Here is an 18,338-nt window from a genome sequence, read left to right as displayed (position 1 = left end):
CCACAAATGGAACATAAAGTTGTGTTGCTCACCAACCGACTTTGCGTATACATGTTGATTTGCCGTTACAGTTTTTGACACTTATTGAGCTCTTGATACAAGGATTTACAGCATGTGACGGTGAAACATGTTTTTGACGCATGCAAAGGTTTGTTTTAGAGTTGTTATATTGGGCCTGCATGTTATACAGATATATTTGACACAGTTACTCTTCTGTATAATGGGAAAAGAAGTCTCAAAAACGCTTTCAGCAACACTTTGAATTGAACAACAATTTGATTTGAAGAGATTTGAGTCAGTAGCCGGATACAAGAGACGCTCTGTACATGTAAGTGCACTCATCACTTAACAAAAATGGGCTGTTATTGCATTAATTAATCTGAAATCTTAAATAAATTGTGTTGATAAACTTTTAACAAAAATGTCTGAGAAACAGCTAAAAGAATAAACAATTTTGTTTTGTTTTTTGAAAGATAATGCCCTGAGAGACACTCAGACAGGCAGACAGTCTTATGTCCAGTCAACGGGAAGCGCAGCTGGAAATCTAAGGAGCTGTTAAGTGTCTCATTTCAGATATGTCACTCAGTGGGGTGCTAAACTGCAGCAAGAACTCCAAATTTACTCTCCTAATCATTTGCATCCATCAATATTACAGGAGGGCGTACTCGATCAAAAGCTGCAGAGTACCTTAAGAGATGGTGAAAAGGTTGTCACTCACTCTATTGTGTTTTAAATATACAGTATAGATATCGCTTTTCCATTCCAAGACAGCTGACAGGCAATTTGCATTTCCATCAATTATATCTAATTGCATAATGAGCTGTTAATTTTAGTATTTTCTTACCACCCACATGAGTTCATTTTTTTGGTACTCCTTTGCTCATGATTTATATTTGTTTGCCTGGTACTACGTGTACTATTGATCCATTTTAAGCTAAATCAATAAATACATAAAATAACTTAAAGCCAATACGTGACATTTCCCACTTAAGGTTTATTGAGGGTCATTCTGTCAATATTAATTGTGGATTTCTGGGAAGAAAAGCTGGTGACAGGGCAAAAAATCAATGCTTAGATATTCATACAGAGAGACATGTTTTGTGTAATATCTCAACAGCCATGTGACAGTATTTATTCGAATGGATGGTAGCAGGGGTGACTTGTTTGGAAGGACAGAGACTGAGACAGACTGTGGGATGAGGGGGTCAAAATTTGGTGTGCCCTTACAGCAGCAGTTGAGTGGATGTTGACCAAATTCTATCTGCAATTATTTGTTTTATCATTATCTAACCATTTAGCTGTTGTGAACATTTTTAGTTCCAGCTTTTAAATTGTGAGGATTGAATGCATTTTTGTCATATGTGATGATTAACTATCTTTGACCTGATGATGGAGAAGATTAGGGGATCAGCAAGGTATAAGGGATTCATCATCTGGAAACCATGAACATCTGTACCTAATTTTCTGCCAATCCATCCAGAAGATGTCTAGCTGAATAAATGAACATGTTGACCTGCTGGTGATATGTCAGAGAATCAACCAAAGTCACTCTCTGGGGAGCACGGAAGTCTGCTCAAAATGTTGTGACAATCCATCAGATACAAATCAAACTATTTTATTCTGGACCAAAGTGTTGGACTGATTTCTTTTTATTTTGTTAATTTGACAACAGCTTTAATGACTTCTATCCAGCCACAGATACCATTAGAAATAAATAATTATTAAACACATTTTTGCACAGTGACTGCCAAAAATTAGGCACCATTATTATTGGTAAATAAAGTTTTTTTTAGGTCTTTTCTTAAAATATAAAAAATCCATAATTTCCTTAGTAGACAGAAAGGTATTTGTAACCGCTCAGATGAAGAAATCAATTCTGAAATTAGCTAACTTCATGCAAACTAATTTAAGGTTTGACCCAGAGTCACAACTCAACCATGACAAAATATCCAGAGGTCTTAAGGTTAAATATGAAGAAAAATGAACCAGAACCGTCTGACCAATCAGGGTAGCCCACTGCTCGCCTACTTTCTCAGTAATGTCTAGTACATCACCACATCACTGTCTGCCATTCTCTCATCCTGAAGAACAGCTTTAGAAGGTGTATTGCACTCACTAGGATGCCAAGGCTAAAAAATAGATTCACTTCTAATTGGAGGATTGTTTGGAATAATTATCAAATGACAGCAGGAGCAGCGTTAGAGTCACTGAGGCAGAGCAAATTATGGAAAAAGGAAAGACTTTAATTGAATGTCAGCGGGCGTCTGCAGGCAATGTTGAACCTTGTGTGATGAGATGTAGGCAGCTGAAGGGCACCCCTCCCAGGATGCTTTGCTTTGCTAGAAGGGAAGAGACAGAGGGTGCTTTGGGATGGCTCCTGTCTCCCTGGCATTGCCTTAATGATGTCCTTATGTAATATGCTCTCCAGTAATGTTTAGTCAGCCTTAAACAACCCAAACCCTGCCAACAAGTGCAAGACAAGAAACTGTTTTTGTGTACTTTATATGCATATTTGTGTGTACATATGTTGGGTACAGAATTGTTAGATATGTTTTGCGTGAATGGTCCCAAAATCAATGTGCATTTGTTTTTACAGGAACAGATTTTATTTATTTATATATTATTTATTTATTTTACAGATTTTTTTTAGTTTGCAAATTGAATACTCAAGAAAGTAAACGGGACATTTATAACTTAAAAGGTCCCAAAAGGACTGATCAATCATCAGTGACCTGTTAATAAAAGATGCTGAATTATTCTGCAGAAGAGATGTTGTTGTTGGGGACACAGCTGTGTTTTTTCCAGCTTACTTAGAGTCAGATGTGGTGCTCGGCGACCTGCCTTTATCTACTGTTTCTACTTTTTAACTTTTTCCGTTAAGCTCCTTTGTGTATATCACAAAGGATACATTTCAAGGGACTCTGTTTGATGACATACTCTTCTGAGAAGAGCTAAATAATAATATTGCAAAGGGATTTACTTTGAGTCAATAGAAAATTATGTTTAGTTTTTTTGGCATAGCATCAGAGCATGAATAAAACAACAATTAAACCAATGTCTAACCTACTTATTTATTATTTTTCCTGAATACTCACAATTGGGAACTCTAGTTGTGCAGCGATGTACTTTTTTTTTTAAAATTTACGATCTGAACATACACGAGATTCAAAATACATCAAAACTCTGACTTCAGTGGGAAATTTGCAGCCACTCCAAAATCGCAGTAATGAGGGTAGAGTCTTGATCCCCAGCTCAAATGGCCGGGAGTCAGAACCTGCTACTGGAAATTTTAGTCTAATGGGTCAGTGGGTGCAAGACGTGTTTCCGCTCATGAGGATGTATTGGTGATTATGCAGTTCTGGACATGCCGAGAACTGACCGTCCGGCAGCTGAAGCCCTGCAGGTCTGCAGGACTCTACAGCTGAGACCAACACTTTTATCTCAGACCCAGCCCCAACCTGAGAAACACAAACAAAACAGAGCACCATATTAAAAACATTTTCTCATTAAATGGTTTACCTCCTTTGTCTTTGATAACCTTGGCAGTGCAGAGTGGCTTGTTACTAGCAGATTGTAACTGTAACAATTAAGTAACTGTACTATCCCAAAACTTGGCCAAAAAAAGTCTCACATAGCAAGGAGTTCACTTTTTAGTCAATATGACATCAACTTGTTTGCTCTTTCTGATAAAATCATTTAAATTCCTAAGACCATGTGGGACTACAGCAGCTGTGTTTGGGTGACCACTAAGCTACTGAGACCCATTATTTATTTACATTAACTGCTGAGAGAAGGTTTTTGGTTTGACTTACCACAAAATCTCTGCAGAATCCAGATGCTACTTTGGCTCAGAGGAACTTTCAAATGTCTGCAATTTGACCTGACCACTAACCTGTGCCTCAGTGGGAGATGGAGACACTGTTTAGCGATGACACTGTGAAGAGGTCAAGGCATTCCTTATGAGATTTCACTGCTATTTATTCTGCTTTTTATTCCTTCGTTATTGCTTATGTTACAAATGCCCAAACATAGTCTCATAGGTATAGTTTTGTTGTTGCTCTACAGAAACACCCTGGGTAATTAAATTGCTTTCATTTGCTGCTTTTGAGTATATTTTCATCTATAATATCATCCACAACATCCCCACCACCTTAAACATATCTATATCCATCCCTCCTTCAACCTGTTACAGATGATGACATATATACTGCACCTTGCCTGCTCTGTCTGTGACTGATAGATGCTGGACAATCTTTCCAACCGTTCCACACTGTGAGCAGGACAAAAATAGACCTGGCTTCAATAAACGGGTTAGTTAAGTCAACTGTGATTTAGCATGCACAAATCCTTCCTTCACTTACTGGAGTGCTGCAGTTCTCGGCCCGATCAATACATTAATAAATCCATAAAACTTTGATCCAAAATGTGACCTTTCACAAAATGCTCTTTGAAAGGTAAAGGCTAAGGGATACATATTAAAGGGAATATATTACATCTATATCACTTTTCATGTCTACAAACACTTTTTGATTTTATACAGTATATAAAAAAAGCATATTTTTTTAGAGAAATGGTTTCAATGGTATGTCTTCATTATTGACTTAATAAACTGATGCTACATACATCAATAATACAATTAAATAAAGATTCATTTTATAAAAAAATAACAAAAAATCCCATGGCTGTGGTCCCAAGTCCCAAGTCAATTGGTTCCTATTGAAGACATAAATCTTTAAAACGTGACTGACTATATACTTTCATTTAAAAAATATTAATAACAATAATATTAAAAAGGCTCAGTAATTTCCTGGGCACTGTAGTTTGGGCACAAATGTTTACAAACTCAGAAATCGCTAAAACCTCAAATTAATGTACCAAATCCCAAAACCAAGTCTGCAGAATTGCAAGCGAAATTTCTCCTTTACACTCTGAATTCTCAATCCAGCTTTTGCAAAACACTACATACATTATATTCGTCGGGGTACAACATTTAAAATTAAAATCTGTTGTGTTACATTGGAGAACAGTCAATCACAATGCCAAGTGTACCAAATGGCAACACCCACTTGTGACAGGTGTAAGCACTAGTTGATTAGTTGTTCACTTAGAAATCAGAGACCACAGATGAGCTCTGTTGTTTTGGAGGAAAATGGAGGTCAATTGTGAAGCATGAGCTAGAAGTCAATGAGTGAGAGTAAGAGGAGGAAGAGGTGGACAAGGATGAGGAAGGACAGTTATGCCTAGGGCCATGGTGGTTCACCATGTGCTACAAGGAAGGCTGGGCAGAGAATTCAGCTAACCTGAGCCACTAGGTTGCATCTTTCATCCATACCTTCAGACAGAAGAGAACCAGTAAGTTACCTGCTATCTTCACTCTGCTATTGCTTTGTATGTTGTAGGGCTGTAACGATACACCAAACCCAGGGTTGACCAACTCTGGGCTAGCTAACCCACAAATTTATCAGTAATGTCAACTGTATAGATAGATGACTATTCTATTGCTAATTTAGCCAGCTAGCACACCCCTGTCTTCTGCCTCAGTCTCCCGGTGCTGCAAGGCTTCAGTCGGGATGAGAGCTGACAACAGCCCCGGGGACACATTCACAGTCATCCCCCAGCCAGCTAGCAGCCATCCACTATCATTACATCCCCGACCCAGGGACACATCCACAGTCAGCCCCCAGCCAGCTAGCAGCCATCCACTATCATTACATCCCCGACCCAGGGACACATCCACAGTCAGCCCCCATCCAGCTAGCAGCCATCCACTATCATTACAGCCCCGACCCAGGGACACATCCACAGTCAGCCCCCAGCCAGCTAGCAGCCATCCACTTTCATTACAGCCCCGACCCAGGGACACATCCACAGTCAGCACCCAGCCAGCTAGCAGCCAGCCTGGTCAGCACTTACTGTAACTCCGGTGCTAAGGACGCTAACAGCAGTTTACCGAACCGTCGAGAAACAGACCCAGGCACCCGAGTCAGAACAGCGGCCATTCGTAACCCCACCCTTTCGCTTTTAGTTGTCTTTACAGTTAGCTAAATTGACAAGACAAAACAGGAATAAGGCACCAAAAGGACTTCTAATAAGTTAAATAGACGAGAAGGATAACTCGCATTCTGCCTTTTTACTCTGCGACACGTGGAGCTCAGTATCGCGATTTTGGTTTTATTTTCCATATCGTTACAGCCCCAGTACGTAGGCCTACAGCTTAGTAGGCTTAGGTTAGTAAGGGATTCTTGTCCAATGTTACGGTATTGTTATTTCATTTTAAGAAAAATACATTTTTGTATATGTGAATATACTGTAACCAAACAGTATCAGAAAGTATACTGTGAATGTATCATGTCAGCACTGTGTTAAGAACTGTGAAAAAATAAACTGTAGCCTACAGTAGCCTACTTGAGTTACATCCCACCACCACTGGTCCACACAGTTGTTTTTTTTGGCAATGAGTGTTGAACTGGGAATTACATAATATTTTCTCTGAGATAGGAAAGAAATGGGCAAGAGGAGGAAGAAGGGGGGGGGGTGGATGGGTGGTTGGGTTGTAAAGACGGGTGGAGGGGGAGGATTCCTCTAGTGGGAGGGGGCGTGGTGCTGAATGAACAGCTCCTTGGCTCATAAAGTAATCAGAGAGCTTCTCTGCTCCGTCAGAGCGGCACAGTCATGAGCCAGCCGAGCTCCCCGTCCTCCAGACCCGCGCTGACACTTTGCCCGTCCCCCTAACACGCACCACGCCACCATGAAGAGGCAAAACGTGAGGACCCTCGCCCTCATTATCTGCACCTTCACCTACCTGATTGTCGGGGCCGCGATCTTCGACGCACTGGAATCCCGGATGGAGACGACCCAGAGGAGGGAGCTGCGCCTGAGGAAAGCAGAACTGCTCAAGAGATTCAACCTGTCCCCGCAGGACTTCGACGAACTGGAGAATGTGGTGCTGGACCTCAAGCCGCACAAAGCCGGGATGCAGTGGAAATTCGCCGGCTCGTTTTACTTCGCCATCACTGTGATCACCACCATTGGTAAGAGAGCATCACTGAAATCATGTGTGGGAACTTTGGCTTTCATTTTACCGCGAGAATAAAGTTGTTACATTGGGTTATACGGTGGTTTCGGTTTAATTTGAAGCAAGCTGTGGGACTGTGAACCCACATGAAATGCATTGCAGGCTACTGGTAACCAAGCATGCTGTTTTGGACACTGATTGATTGAAATACTGTAAAACATAACGGTAATATTGTAGTAGATACCACAAACATTTAAAATATATTGCATACTTTTATGAACTTTATAATGTTTGAGTAATAGGTCAACCACAGATTGAGGATATTCAAAAACTCAGTATTGCCTACAACAGGTGGGACACCACAAATCCCCTTCAATTATAAAGAACATGCAATTTCATTCAAATAACCTAGAAACTAAGTTGATAAACAAATATTCACTAAAGTAAAAGTAGCACTACTGGGATATAAAATAACAAAAAAGTCCTGCATTGAAAAAGCATTATATCATAACAAAAGTAGCCTACATGTAATGCAGAAAATTGCAGTGAGTGTTGAACATATACTGTAGCACATTTTGTAGTTTTAATGCTTCTTCTTGCTGTTGTAGGTTATCCACTTGCAGTTTTAGATAGATAGTTTAATCTAAAACATTGCATCTTATTTTATAACATCAAATTTTCTTTGTCTTAGACAAGAATCTGCAGAGAAACAAGTTGTCACACAAAGGTATCAGCATTCATAAAGTGGAGTAGAAGTAGCTGCATGGTAGAATGATGAATAGTCATTGCATTGCCAGAACCTCTTTACAGCGCTTTGGAAGGGGGGTCTGGCTAGTCCACACAACATTTTAGAATTGGAGAAAGACATGCTCGTGTTTATTGGCATTTCTTTAAACCAATCACAATTGCCTTGGGCGGCGCACTGACGGTTCCTCTGCAAAATAGCCTAGGGAAGGAACTTGTTTTGGTGTTCAATAGCTATTTTTAGTTGTGCAACAGAAAACTCAGATTGGACAGATAGACTAGCTAGCTGTCTGGATTTAGACTGCAGAGATCTGAGGAGCTGTTAACCATAGTCTTCGCAAATTTATTGGAGTTTAGAATGCCAACTCAAAGAAAGTGGAAGCTAAAGGACATCTGGACTAAAAGGAGCAACATCCGACGAAAATTTCCAGCAGCTGAACGATCCCCGAAAATGGAACGCCGTCAACATAGACCATATGATATAGAGAGCAATGGCAATAATCAAATACCTAAAATATAGCAACAAGAATTAAATCCAGGGGGCTACTTAGCAGTGCCTACTTGCTGTGAGGGAGCAGTGCTAAGCACTACCAAGCTGCCTGTTTTTTATGTCTTCAATATTAAATATTGAAGACAGAAAACATGCTTATAGTTATAGGATATATATATCAGAACAATATTGTAGTCTATAATGATGATGGAGGAAATACCATCAAATGTTATATTATTTATAAACTCAGTATTAAGTATAACATGGGTAGCCTACAATAAATCCCCCAGCTGTATTTGAATAATAATGTCCTTATATCATAAAGTCTTGCAACATCTTCTTAAACTTCCTTTCAAAAGGATTGTTATCTATTTATTAAAGCCACTGCAAAGAAGGTTAAAAATACCATAAACTGAATTTTACTGACAGGTTTTCACCTCAGCATGATGTGTTGGTGGCAGCTCAAAGCCCCCATTAATGCAGTGTTGACATTGTGTGTGTATAGCTACACGCCGACTGAGCAGAGAGGAGACCTTTTTTTAACTGAACCCAGACAAACAGGTTGTCATCAGAGCCTTTTATACTATACTATAGCATTTCATTAAATTGTAGCATTGAAAGAGGTTACATCAAAGTAAAATGTGAAGGAGCCAAGTGAAGAACATTTAAGGACAAGCTTCTTCAAAATATATAATTCTGCTGCTCATAACTACTGTTGTTTTTAGAGATGCTACAGAAAAGGTTTGAGACCTCCATTTGCCTCTTCTCTTGTGCTCTTATTCATTATTCCTGCTCCAAAAGGCCCTGCAACACCACAATGCTCCCAGATCTTTACTCACTTTATCACACAGCCTTTGCAATAAGTTAAAAAAAATTTGGTTTAAAATTAAACCAAAAAAAGGAAAAAAAGCATTGTTTACCTTTGCCTTAACCTTCGGCTAACAGCGACTACTTTGGTCACAGATCGTAATTACAGTCATTGAATTTGCCTTAATTTCTCTTAAATCAGTTGCTTTGAAGATGTCTGTCTGTGACATGCTAAAACATAAGGTAACAGGAGCACAAGTTAAAAATAAAACAATGCTAGTATTAGCTAACGTTAGCCACTAGAGGATACTGATGATAATGGATACATAGCAAACCAATTGAGGATGTAGTGGCGAAACACTTAAGTGTATTGAATTGAGAAATGGTGCAAATTTTTTTTTCTTCTCATCCAAGTCAGACAGTCTTGTTTTGGCATCTTCCTTTTATCCGTCCTTATCACCACCTCTGATCTGAGCCTTCCTCCATGTGTTTAGTGACCGGGCAGTTGTCAGTAGTGACCTGTGACTTGTAACCCTATCAGATGCAGGCAAGTAATTGCACACAAACCCTACGCAGGGTGTCTGTAACCGCATTCTGTAATTGTGAGCCCCGAGGCTTCTTCAAACACAGTGATTGGCTTTTCAGCCTGTCATTAAGTATTAATGACAACACCAGACCCTTGCTGTTCCGCTGGTCCACTGGCACACAACATTAACGCTGTGGCTGCAGGATATTATGCAGCCATGGCTTGCAGTAAAGTCCATATGCTGAGCGACAATACAAGGATGAAACATTTAATTTACAAGGCTTTTATTTTAATCTAAATCTGAGTTTAAAAAAAACTATGATAAAAGAGAGGCTAAAACTATCTGTCACCAACTGGAGTATCAGAATAGACGTGAACATCTTATTTCCTGTCCTCCAACATAGGACACCCCCAAGGACCTGAGTGTTTTAGTTGATGTGAAAACATGACTTGATGTTACCAGTATGAAAAACAATGTATAAGAGGCATTGAGTCAGTCTGAAGGCCACTATTTAGAAAGGTATTGTATATACAAACACAGATCCAGGGGAATGACATCTTGTCATTGTTGCGTCAGTGTATGTGACCGTAGTACTCACCACCCAAGCTGCAGTTCAAGGTCATCTATACTACATATGACACATGCATAATATAAAAACACTGTTTAACAAATAAGACATGGCTCGTATCCTCTGTGTCATCATCTCATTTCAGAAACAGACCAAACTGTGTTTATTTGAAACAATTTTCTTGCAAAGAGAGTCTGTACAGAAACAGTACTGTATGTTGGATGGTTACGCTCACGATGCTCAGTGCCAGTGCAAGGCATACTGTGGCCTGTCTGACTTAGGATAATGCCTGCGATTAACATTCAGATTCTTTTGTAACTATACATTTGCTATACCTGTAGTCACCTTACTTACCCATAACGTACTTTGAAAATACATTTCATGCAATAGAACCACAATATCTTACCTAGCGTAACTGTACCATGGTTGCAATACTGCAGAAAACAAATTTCATTTGTTTTAACATAGTTAACTTTAATAAGTTAAAGGGTTGCCTCACCCTTATTTTATCTCCACTGGTGTCTAACCAGCTTTTCATTTAGGTTGTAGAGGTTTTTACACATCTCTTTCAATTCTGCCCAATTCAATAAAAGGTAAATGGGATTTTGTTTGTGGCAATTTTCATTGGAATGACTTTCTAATCCCTTTTACCAAAATTTATTTTCGGGCAATTATCCAGAGTAATGAAAAGCCTATTTGTGTTAATGTTGAATATTTTAAAAGCTATAGTCCTTTTTTTATGAAATTGTCTTTCTTATTTTCACCAGAAGTAAGAGACAATATATTTCTTTAAAATTTGACATATGACACAAGCTACATTTAGTGTCCACACATTATAAGGACTGTAAAGTTCAGCTAACGCATTGGTAGCAATAGTGCTTGGTGGGCTGTAAAAAACAAAACAGAGCCTTGAATTTGCTTGGAACATAGAATGGTCGGCATTTAACAATCACAAACACCACCAGCGGTTAGCAGTAGTTGGATAAAAGCACACCATTTCTGCACCAGTCCATGACTGTGTTAATACAGCCCACTTCCATGAGTCTTGCCCGACAGAGCAGCATCTGCTCGGAAGGCTAGCAAAATACTACTGGGTTTCATCATTTGGCCGTGTGCATATTGGTTAGAAATGAGCTCAGTGTTTTGATTGAAGGGCATTTGTAGTCTGTGACTCCATAATTGTAGTTTTGGTAAATGTAAATGCATTCAGGGCATGCAATATGTATAAATTGCTGTAATCCCAACATAGAGCATCCAGTCAGTGGTTAAGCCTTGGATTTTTTGAGGGAAAGTTGCTCGTTTGGTTGCAGTCAACGCTGCTCCATCACATTTAACGTGGCTTGGATCAGAGAGCTGAAGCCTGCTTCACTTGTTGATGTACTAGGAGGCTGCACTGACCTCTCTGGGTTAGTGCATGTGATGTTTCTATATGTGGACTCACAATAAATAAAATATCTGATAATTTTCCCTTTGGCACCACTGATGTAGGCAACATGAATTCATCTTCAGCTGTTGCATAATTAGAGGCCACATCCTGAATTATTAATGGTAATTGGTTGCTTTAGTGTCATCATTATTATTCATTCAGCTTAAGAGGTTAGTGCAGTAAGTGGCTGGGTGCACAAAGAATATTACTCCTAACAGCTATTCCACATGGGCTCCTATCATTGTCAGACAGACCGGAGGAAATGGATACTTCAGCACTTGTCAGAGGAGACAATGCAATAAATGTACAGCTGTATTACACTCAGTTACCTGGTGACCCGGTGATGTATTGGGATCATATCAATCAGGAGAGATTTCTTTTCTAGTAAACAATGAATTTGCATACAGTATATTCAAGTGCATGAAAAAAATGAATTTGAGAAGAGTGTTGCTGGAGACCTGGATGATGGAATGTAGTGCAGGACCGGGCGCTGATATGATGAAGACCGCGGGTGATGGCTTGGAGGAGGGACACATCTGTTTGTATCAAAATAATATAATAATGGACAGATGCAGAGAGGAGAATGGATTTTAAAATCCTTGACAGCAAGGATATTATTGGCTAAGAGAGATTGTAGCAAAATCTGGTTGGAATGAACGCCCACATGGTAGAAGCCGGAGAGAGATGAGAATGAATGAGAGAATAAAGGGAGTGACTCAGCTTTGGTAAGACGATATAGAGGCTTCTATGGCTCTGGAGGTGTGGGATGAAAGTGCTTTTGGGTTTTGGATCATCAAAAGCTTTTATTGTAACATATATAAACTATAGAAAATAGCTCAAAAGTGCTTCGGTTACCGTGCGCTTTGGCTTTCATCAGGTATAATCACATCAGACAGAATCTTAGACTTCTCTTATTTTTTTCAAACCTGGATAGATTGGAGCAAAATCTTACATATGTTCATGGTTCCAGCACAATGAATCCTTCTGACTTTGGTGATCCTCAGACTTTTCCTATAGCGCCACCATGAGGTCCACATTTTTGGTTCAGAGTGAAATGTCTTACATCAATTGTAATAACTTTGGTAATACTTTAAAGTTTTTTCCATCCAGCGCCATCATTAGGTCAAAAGTTCAGTGTGTCAACTTTTGTTCATGATCAAAAACCTCTGACACTAATGAAATTTCCATATTATCGACTGCATTTTTGGTTTTGCAATGGTATGGCAAATGACAGAGATAGTAAACTTGCTCCCATGCTAGTGTTACCATTTGTATGTTCTCCCCATGTTTGCGTGGATTTCCTCCGGGTGCTCCTGTTTCCCCCACAATCAAAAAACATGTACTAGGTTATCCAGCCAGTGCCCTTGATCAAGGCCCTGGGTCAGATCTGGAGTTTGTCCCACGGGAGCTGTGATTGGCTGCCCACTGCTCCCTTAAGGGATGGATTAAATGCAGAGAATGAATTTTGCTACATGTACGTGATTGTGACAATAAAGTACTTTTACCTTTTATTTAGCTCAAACCACTGTGAGTAAATACAGCCACACAGAGCTGCTAACACAACTTCGGACTCTTCTCTTGTGTTCTTATGTTCCCTGTGCAGCTTGTTGTTTGGCTCCATGATGAAGACCAGAGCTTGGCTACTCATTGAGGTTATGTTGATTTGAACGAGCCAAGAAATACTGTAAGATTCTTTTCTTCTGTGGAACTTTAATATCAGTAGCGCTCTCACAGTAACACCCTTAAAACTCAGCACTTTGTGATTGATTTAAAAAAAGGGAAATTTCACAGCATGAAAATACTTCCCGCAGTCTGTCTGTAATGAATCAACTGAGAATCAATGGTTCATAATCAACCAGAGCCGTTTTCAGTTTACAGTGTAATTGAATATGGGGGAATTGATCCTGGCGCTGCTGTGTAGCTGCTGCTGTGTTTACGTGATTTGTTAGATAAGGTAACTGAAACTCTCCCTGATACATGCATAATAGTGCCATAAAATTACCTTGCACAACCCAGTGTTGTGCTCTGCAGTCAGGTTCTGCCCTCCTCACTCAGCATGCAGACAAACGTAATGTAATGTTACATAAACATAGTGCTGATTGCAAAAGAAAAAAAAGAAAAAAATAAATATGATTCTGTGGTAATTTCTGGAATTAGACAACAGACTTTAAACAGGTTATATGGTCCCAAAGTTTACAGGACAAATTGTGCATGACATATAGGCGCATGTTAGCAGGAGCTCTGGACAGTGGGCTGTCTTTGAGTCAGGGCTGTCAACTTGAAGACCTGAAAAAGACTTTTTAAAGACTCTTTGTTTAATTCATCCCCCTTAATGCAATGGCTGTGTCACTAAAGCCGTTTTCCCGTATGAGCTCCGGACTGTGTCTGAGGAATCAGGTCCCAATATAGTCCAGAGTTTTTCTTTCACAAATGTAGCACACAACAGGAGATTGTGTCAGACACATTTTCATTCACTGGAAATACTCCGTTTGATTTAGACAAGGGGTGGCGCCTGGACAGAGTGTGCCACAGTCACCGAGCTGTTCATAACATGATCATAAACAACGGAGTCTCTTGCCGTTCCTTGAATTTGTCTGATGATTTTGGCGTTGGTCTTTACCCACAGAAGTTACCAAATGTTGTAATCTCTCCAGTTAGTCATTTCATTGCAATCTTCAATGTAGATTGATTGATTGTTGATTGAATGATTATTTGTTTACTTCTGGTTTTTGGCGAGCTGCATGAAACGTCATCAGCACTGTGAGTTCTTTGCACATTTCTTGCAACATCATTTGTTGTTCCATTCAATTGATTCGAACATACAATCCAAGTCACAATCAGACTCGCATACGGCTTTACCGGATAATGTCTATAATTTCAGTGCAGTGTCTTAAGGTTACACAAAGATCACAAACTTCAAAACAAAGACAGCTTTACGTGTGAAGAGAAGTCTTGTGATTACTCTGTTGTGACTACTTACTTTTTTGGTGTTTGGCCTTTGACACAAAAATACAATATGTTATGTAATGGCTATAGTAGTTCAAAGATTGGACAGTTTAGAGCTGACTGTTGAAACAACAAAAAAATAATAATCAATGTTTTGATGTGGTAAATGTACTATTGATTTCTGATTGACTTATGATGATGACTGTTGGTTTGCTCTCATAACCAAAGTCTGGGATATGTAAAACAAATACTGTACATGCTGATAGCTTAGCAACTGTTAGTAGTAGTGGTAGCACAGATATGAATTGGCCCCTTCATCATGTAGGCTTGTCGGTTAAGATTACCAACTAGCCCAAATCGCAGAAACTGGGTGTAGTTCTTTTTGTTGACACCTAAAATCAGACATTTCTTTGACAAAAATCTTTTCAGATATCCACCTGTGTTTGTACACCTCCTTACTGCAATGGTTCGACAAAGTGTTTGACCAGTCCTTGAAATTCCTTTTTATAAGCATTGTAATAAGCATTGCATTTTATGTGCACATGTGAGGTACATTGTAACTCTGGCTTTGAAAGAAGCTATAGAATAGAATCAAGGAGGTCTCAATAGAAGAAAAGCTTTTGCTCTAACATGATGTTGTGGAGAGTACATTAAAAGGAAATAAAGAAACTCTTGGCTAATGCCATTAATACAAAATAGATTCTGTTCTTATGATGGTAACTTTGTTGATCTGTTTGTTAGAAGTACACCAATGTTTTTGAGTTTACTAAGTGGACCTGAATGGGCAACAAACTTTAATGGAGACAGCTGCGCTCCAGTAAAGTGGATTTTAATGGGATCTTTGTTTTTGTATTCGTAATTATTGTACTGAAGTTGGTGAATAGGGTAACTATTACAGAGCCACCAGGGAAAATAAAACCCATAGACACCTTCATAAGTCAAAAGTTTTACAAATAATTGGACTCTAAGCAAACAAATCCCTGTCACAGTGTTTAATGGATTTTGCATGTTATTCCCAGTACTTACAACATTCAAAGCACATATATAATAATAACGCTTAGATTTTAGCATCAAAGGCCCCGATTTCACTGAGCTGTGGGTACAAAGTGAGTGTACAGGGAGAAACAGCTTCAGCTATTATTGGCTGAGAGAGCATGTTACTCTTCAGGATCTGAAGGACTGACGTCTGAGAAAGTGGACAGAAGTGACTCTCATTGCTGCTGCTGCTGCTCCGTTCACATGACCAGCAAATGTTTACCTATTGTACGTCTGCTTTATGCACCACTGCCTCAATGGAAAGTTGAGTGCTTGCCTGACTCACTAAACAAAACATGACTTTGTATTTATTAGACTTCACAATCCAGCGGGGGCTGATTGGAGTTATACCAAATAAAATAGTACACAGTAGTGAGATCTGAATCTTCTCCACTTGAAGTTCCCTACTGATTCTCTTCCAGAGTATAAATATACAACCCAGCAACGTGTAAAGTCTGTGATATACTGTGGCAACCTAACTCCTGTGAGGTTTATTTGATCAGAAATGATAACTCTTTTTTATGTATTATTCTCCCAATAGAAGAATGCTTCTAATCTCATGTCCTGAAATATTGAATTATGTGGCTCTCTACAACTCAGAGCTTTTAGTAGGGACTGGACACAGGCGCTCAATTAATGTCCTAATCTTCCTGTTGAAAATTTGAGATGAACTGAGCTGTGTTCCAGCACTCCAGACAATAAATGTGTTATAACTACCTTAACACTGTAATTGTAATTGTACTTTCACAGTTTATATGACAAACAATATTTTAAAGGATAATTGAGGTGTTGGATTGTGGATTCTAAAATGTTCTTGTCAACGAACACAATGAAAAGGGCAAAAGCACCAACGTGTCATCAGTATTTTTCTGACTTCTCTACCTTGTCTGTGGTACTTATGCTGCAAGAACATTTGGTTCTTCTTGAAGATGTAAACCTTTAAAAAATTAGTCACAAATTATCAAAACTGGAGTAAATAGGGCTTTTGTCTGGGGACTAACTATATTCAGCAGCGGATTAACACACATTTGGTACCCAAGTTAATATTTAGAGCAGCAGGATGGTGAATGTCGGATTAACTCCAAATAAAGGACAGTGCCCATGTTGAACTCAACACGTGTTTTTATGTTGTTTAGACAACACAGACGCTATATGGCACAGAAGAAGAAATACACAGACCACACTTCTTAGGAGGATCAATTACACTTTTTGTTAGTCTTTTTATCAGACTGATTCTTTAATATTGAATATAACATGCTAGAACAATAATTAAGTATTTCCATGGTTTACATTTGTGTGAAAAACAATGAGCTCAATCCAAACCTTTTTTGTGTAATAGGTAACAAGGGTTATCAGTATACCAAGCGCTGGCTGACTGAGACACAAACAAAAATGAGATACTGCATGTTGTGTGGAGAGTACACTGACTGGCTTTGAAAAGTGTCATAAGGGCTGTCTCTTGAGCACGACTGTGCCACTGTGTTTCTCCTCTCTTGACCTGAAAAGGAAAGGTATTGAAAACGTGTTCTGTTGGGATGTGGTTCCAGGAACAATGATGGAAACAAAGCTGTGGCTATTGTGGCTCTTTGCTTTTAGTACGCCGCAGAGAGAAAGGATTTACAGGAACAGTTTGGGATTATATTAACCTTCTCTACGGTCAGTGCTGCCAAATTGGAAGGTTTTTCACCCAAACAAGATACTTGTTATTTTATTTGGCAGCTTGTGATAATTTGGACTTCTTTTCAAGGCAGTTTTCCCCAATGGATGTTTGACTACATTCTACTGATTGGCAGCTCCTCTCCTATAATGGAGCCCCTTCAGATATCCCCCTTTTTATCTAACTTTAAAAGAAATTTAAAATGTTGGGTTCTATGTCTGATTAAGCACCCTGGTCACTTTTATGTAAAAGACATGACAACAATCTTACTGGGTCGGAACAATTAAAGCAATGGTTGTAACTATTTCCAATATATACTTTATAATATATTGTCTGAAGTGGTCTTTACACCCCGACAGCAATAAATAAGATATGGGCTCGGAAAAAGGAGTGAAAAATTACTGCTGTAATCCTGTAAAAATGCCCACCAATCACTGCCTTGTGGTCCGCTTGGAAAGATCCAATGAAATGCCTCCTTGCCGCGCTGCGCTTACTCTACCTCCTCATTTATTTTAAAGCTACAAATTTGTAGTGTTCTTTAATTGAGAGGGAGTCACAAAAGCCCCAACTGTTTTTTTAATCTCCATTTATTATAAGTAAAAAAAACAAAAGGGCTACAAGATACACACTAGTGCAGGCCATAACTACTTCACTCTGAAAGCTCTGCAAAATGGCCCAGATCTCCCAGTCCAGACAGTTTTTTATTCTACGCCGGGTTGTCATCTCCTCCCATTGGTTGGTTGGGGCCAGGATCCATTGGTTCCCTTTGCTCCAGTGAAATCCTGGTCCAATGGCCTCTTCAGACACCCTCTGAAGGAGGAGCGTGCCTATAGACAAATAGATCCCCTGTAACCTCTCACCCAGTCAGGAGATGTCTGACCTGAACAGGAAATGGCAACCCCCTCAAGATTTGGCCACATTCCTTTGTCTCTGAGAGATGCTGTTTGACTTTGTTAATCTACTCCCCCAACATCTGGACTCTGTACTGCAGTCAAAACTAAAGTCAATATCTGAAACATCCCATTATATTTAAAAGTAATTATAACTGCTTGATTGATAATATAGAGTCAGTATAATAAAATATAATAAAATAAAAAGTAAAATGATATATATATATTACTGT

General features: G+C 39.2%; 1 protein-coding gene across 1 annotated transcript in view; it reads left to right on the top strand.

Moving 5' to 3' along the window:
* The first annotated feature begins 6,607 nt into the window (after positions 1–6,607).
* The window catches only part of kcnk3a (potassium channel, subfamily K, member 3a), a 34,524-nt gene continuing 22,793 nt past the window's right edge, over positions 6,608–18,338 (top strand). The window contains exon 1 of the mRNA XM_034900939.1: positions 6,608–7,031. Within this exon, the coding sequence (XP_034756830.1) occupies positions 6,749–7,031 (283 nt within the window). The 5' untranslated portion in view covers positions 6,608–6,748. The remainder of the gene's footprint in view (positions 7,032–18,338) is intronic.

Source organism: Etheostoma cragini, chromosome 18 (genome assembly GCF_013103735.1).
Source record: "Etheostoma cragini isolate CJK2018 chromosome 18, CSU_Ecrag_1.0, whole genome shotgun sequence".
Lineage (NCBI taxonomy): Eukaryota > Metazoa > Chordata > Actinopteri > Perciformes > Percidae > Etheostoma > Etheostoma cragini.
Note: the sequence above shows the minus strand (reverse complement) of the source record. Positions and strands in the feature narration are given on the sequence as shown.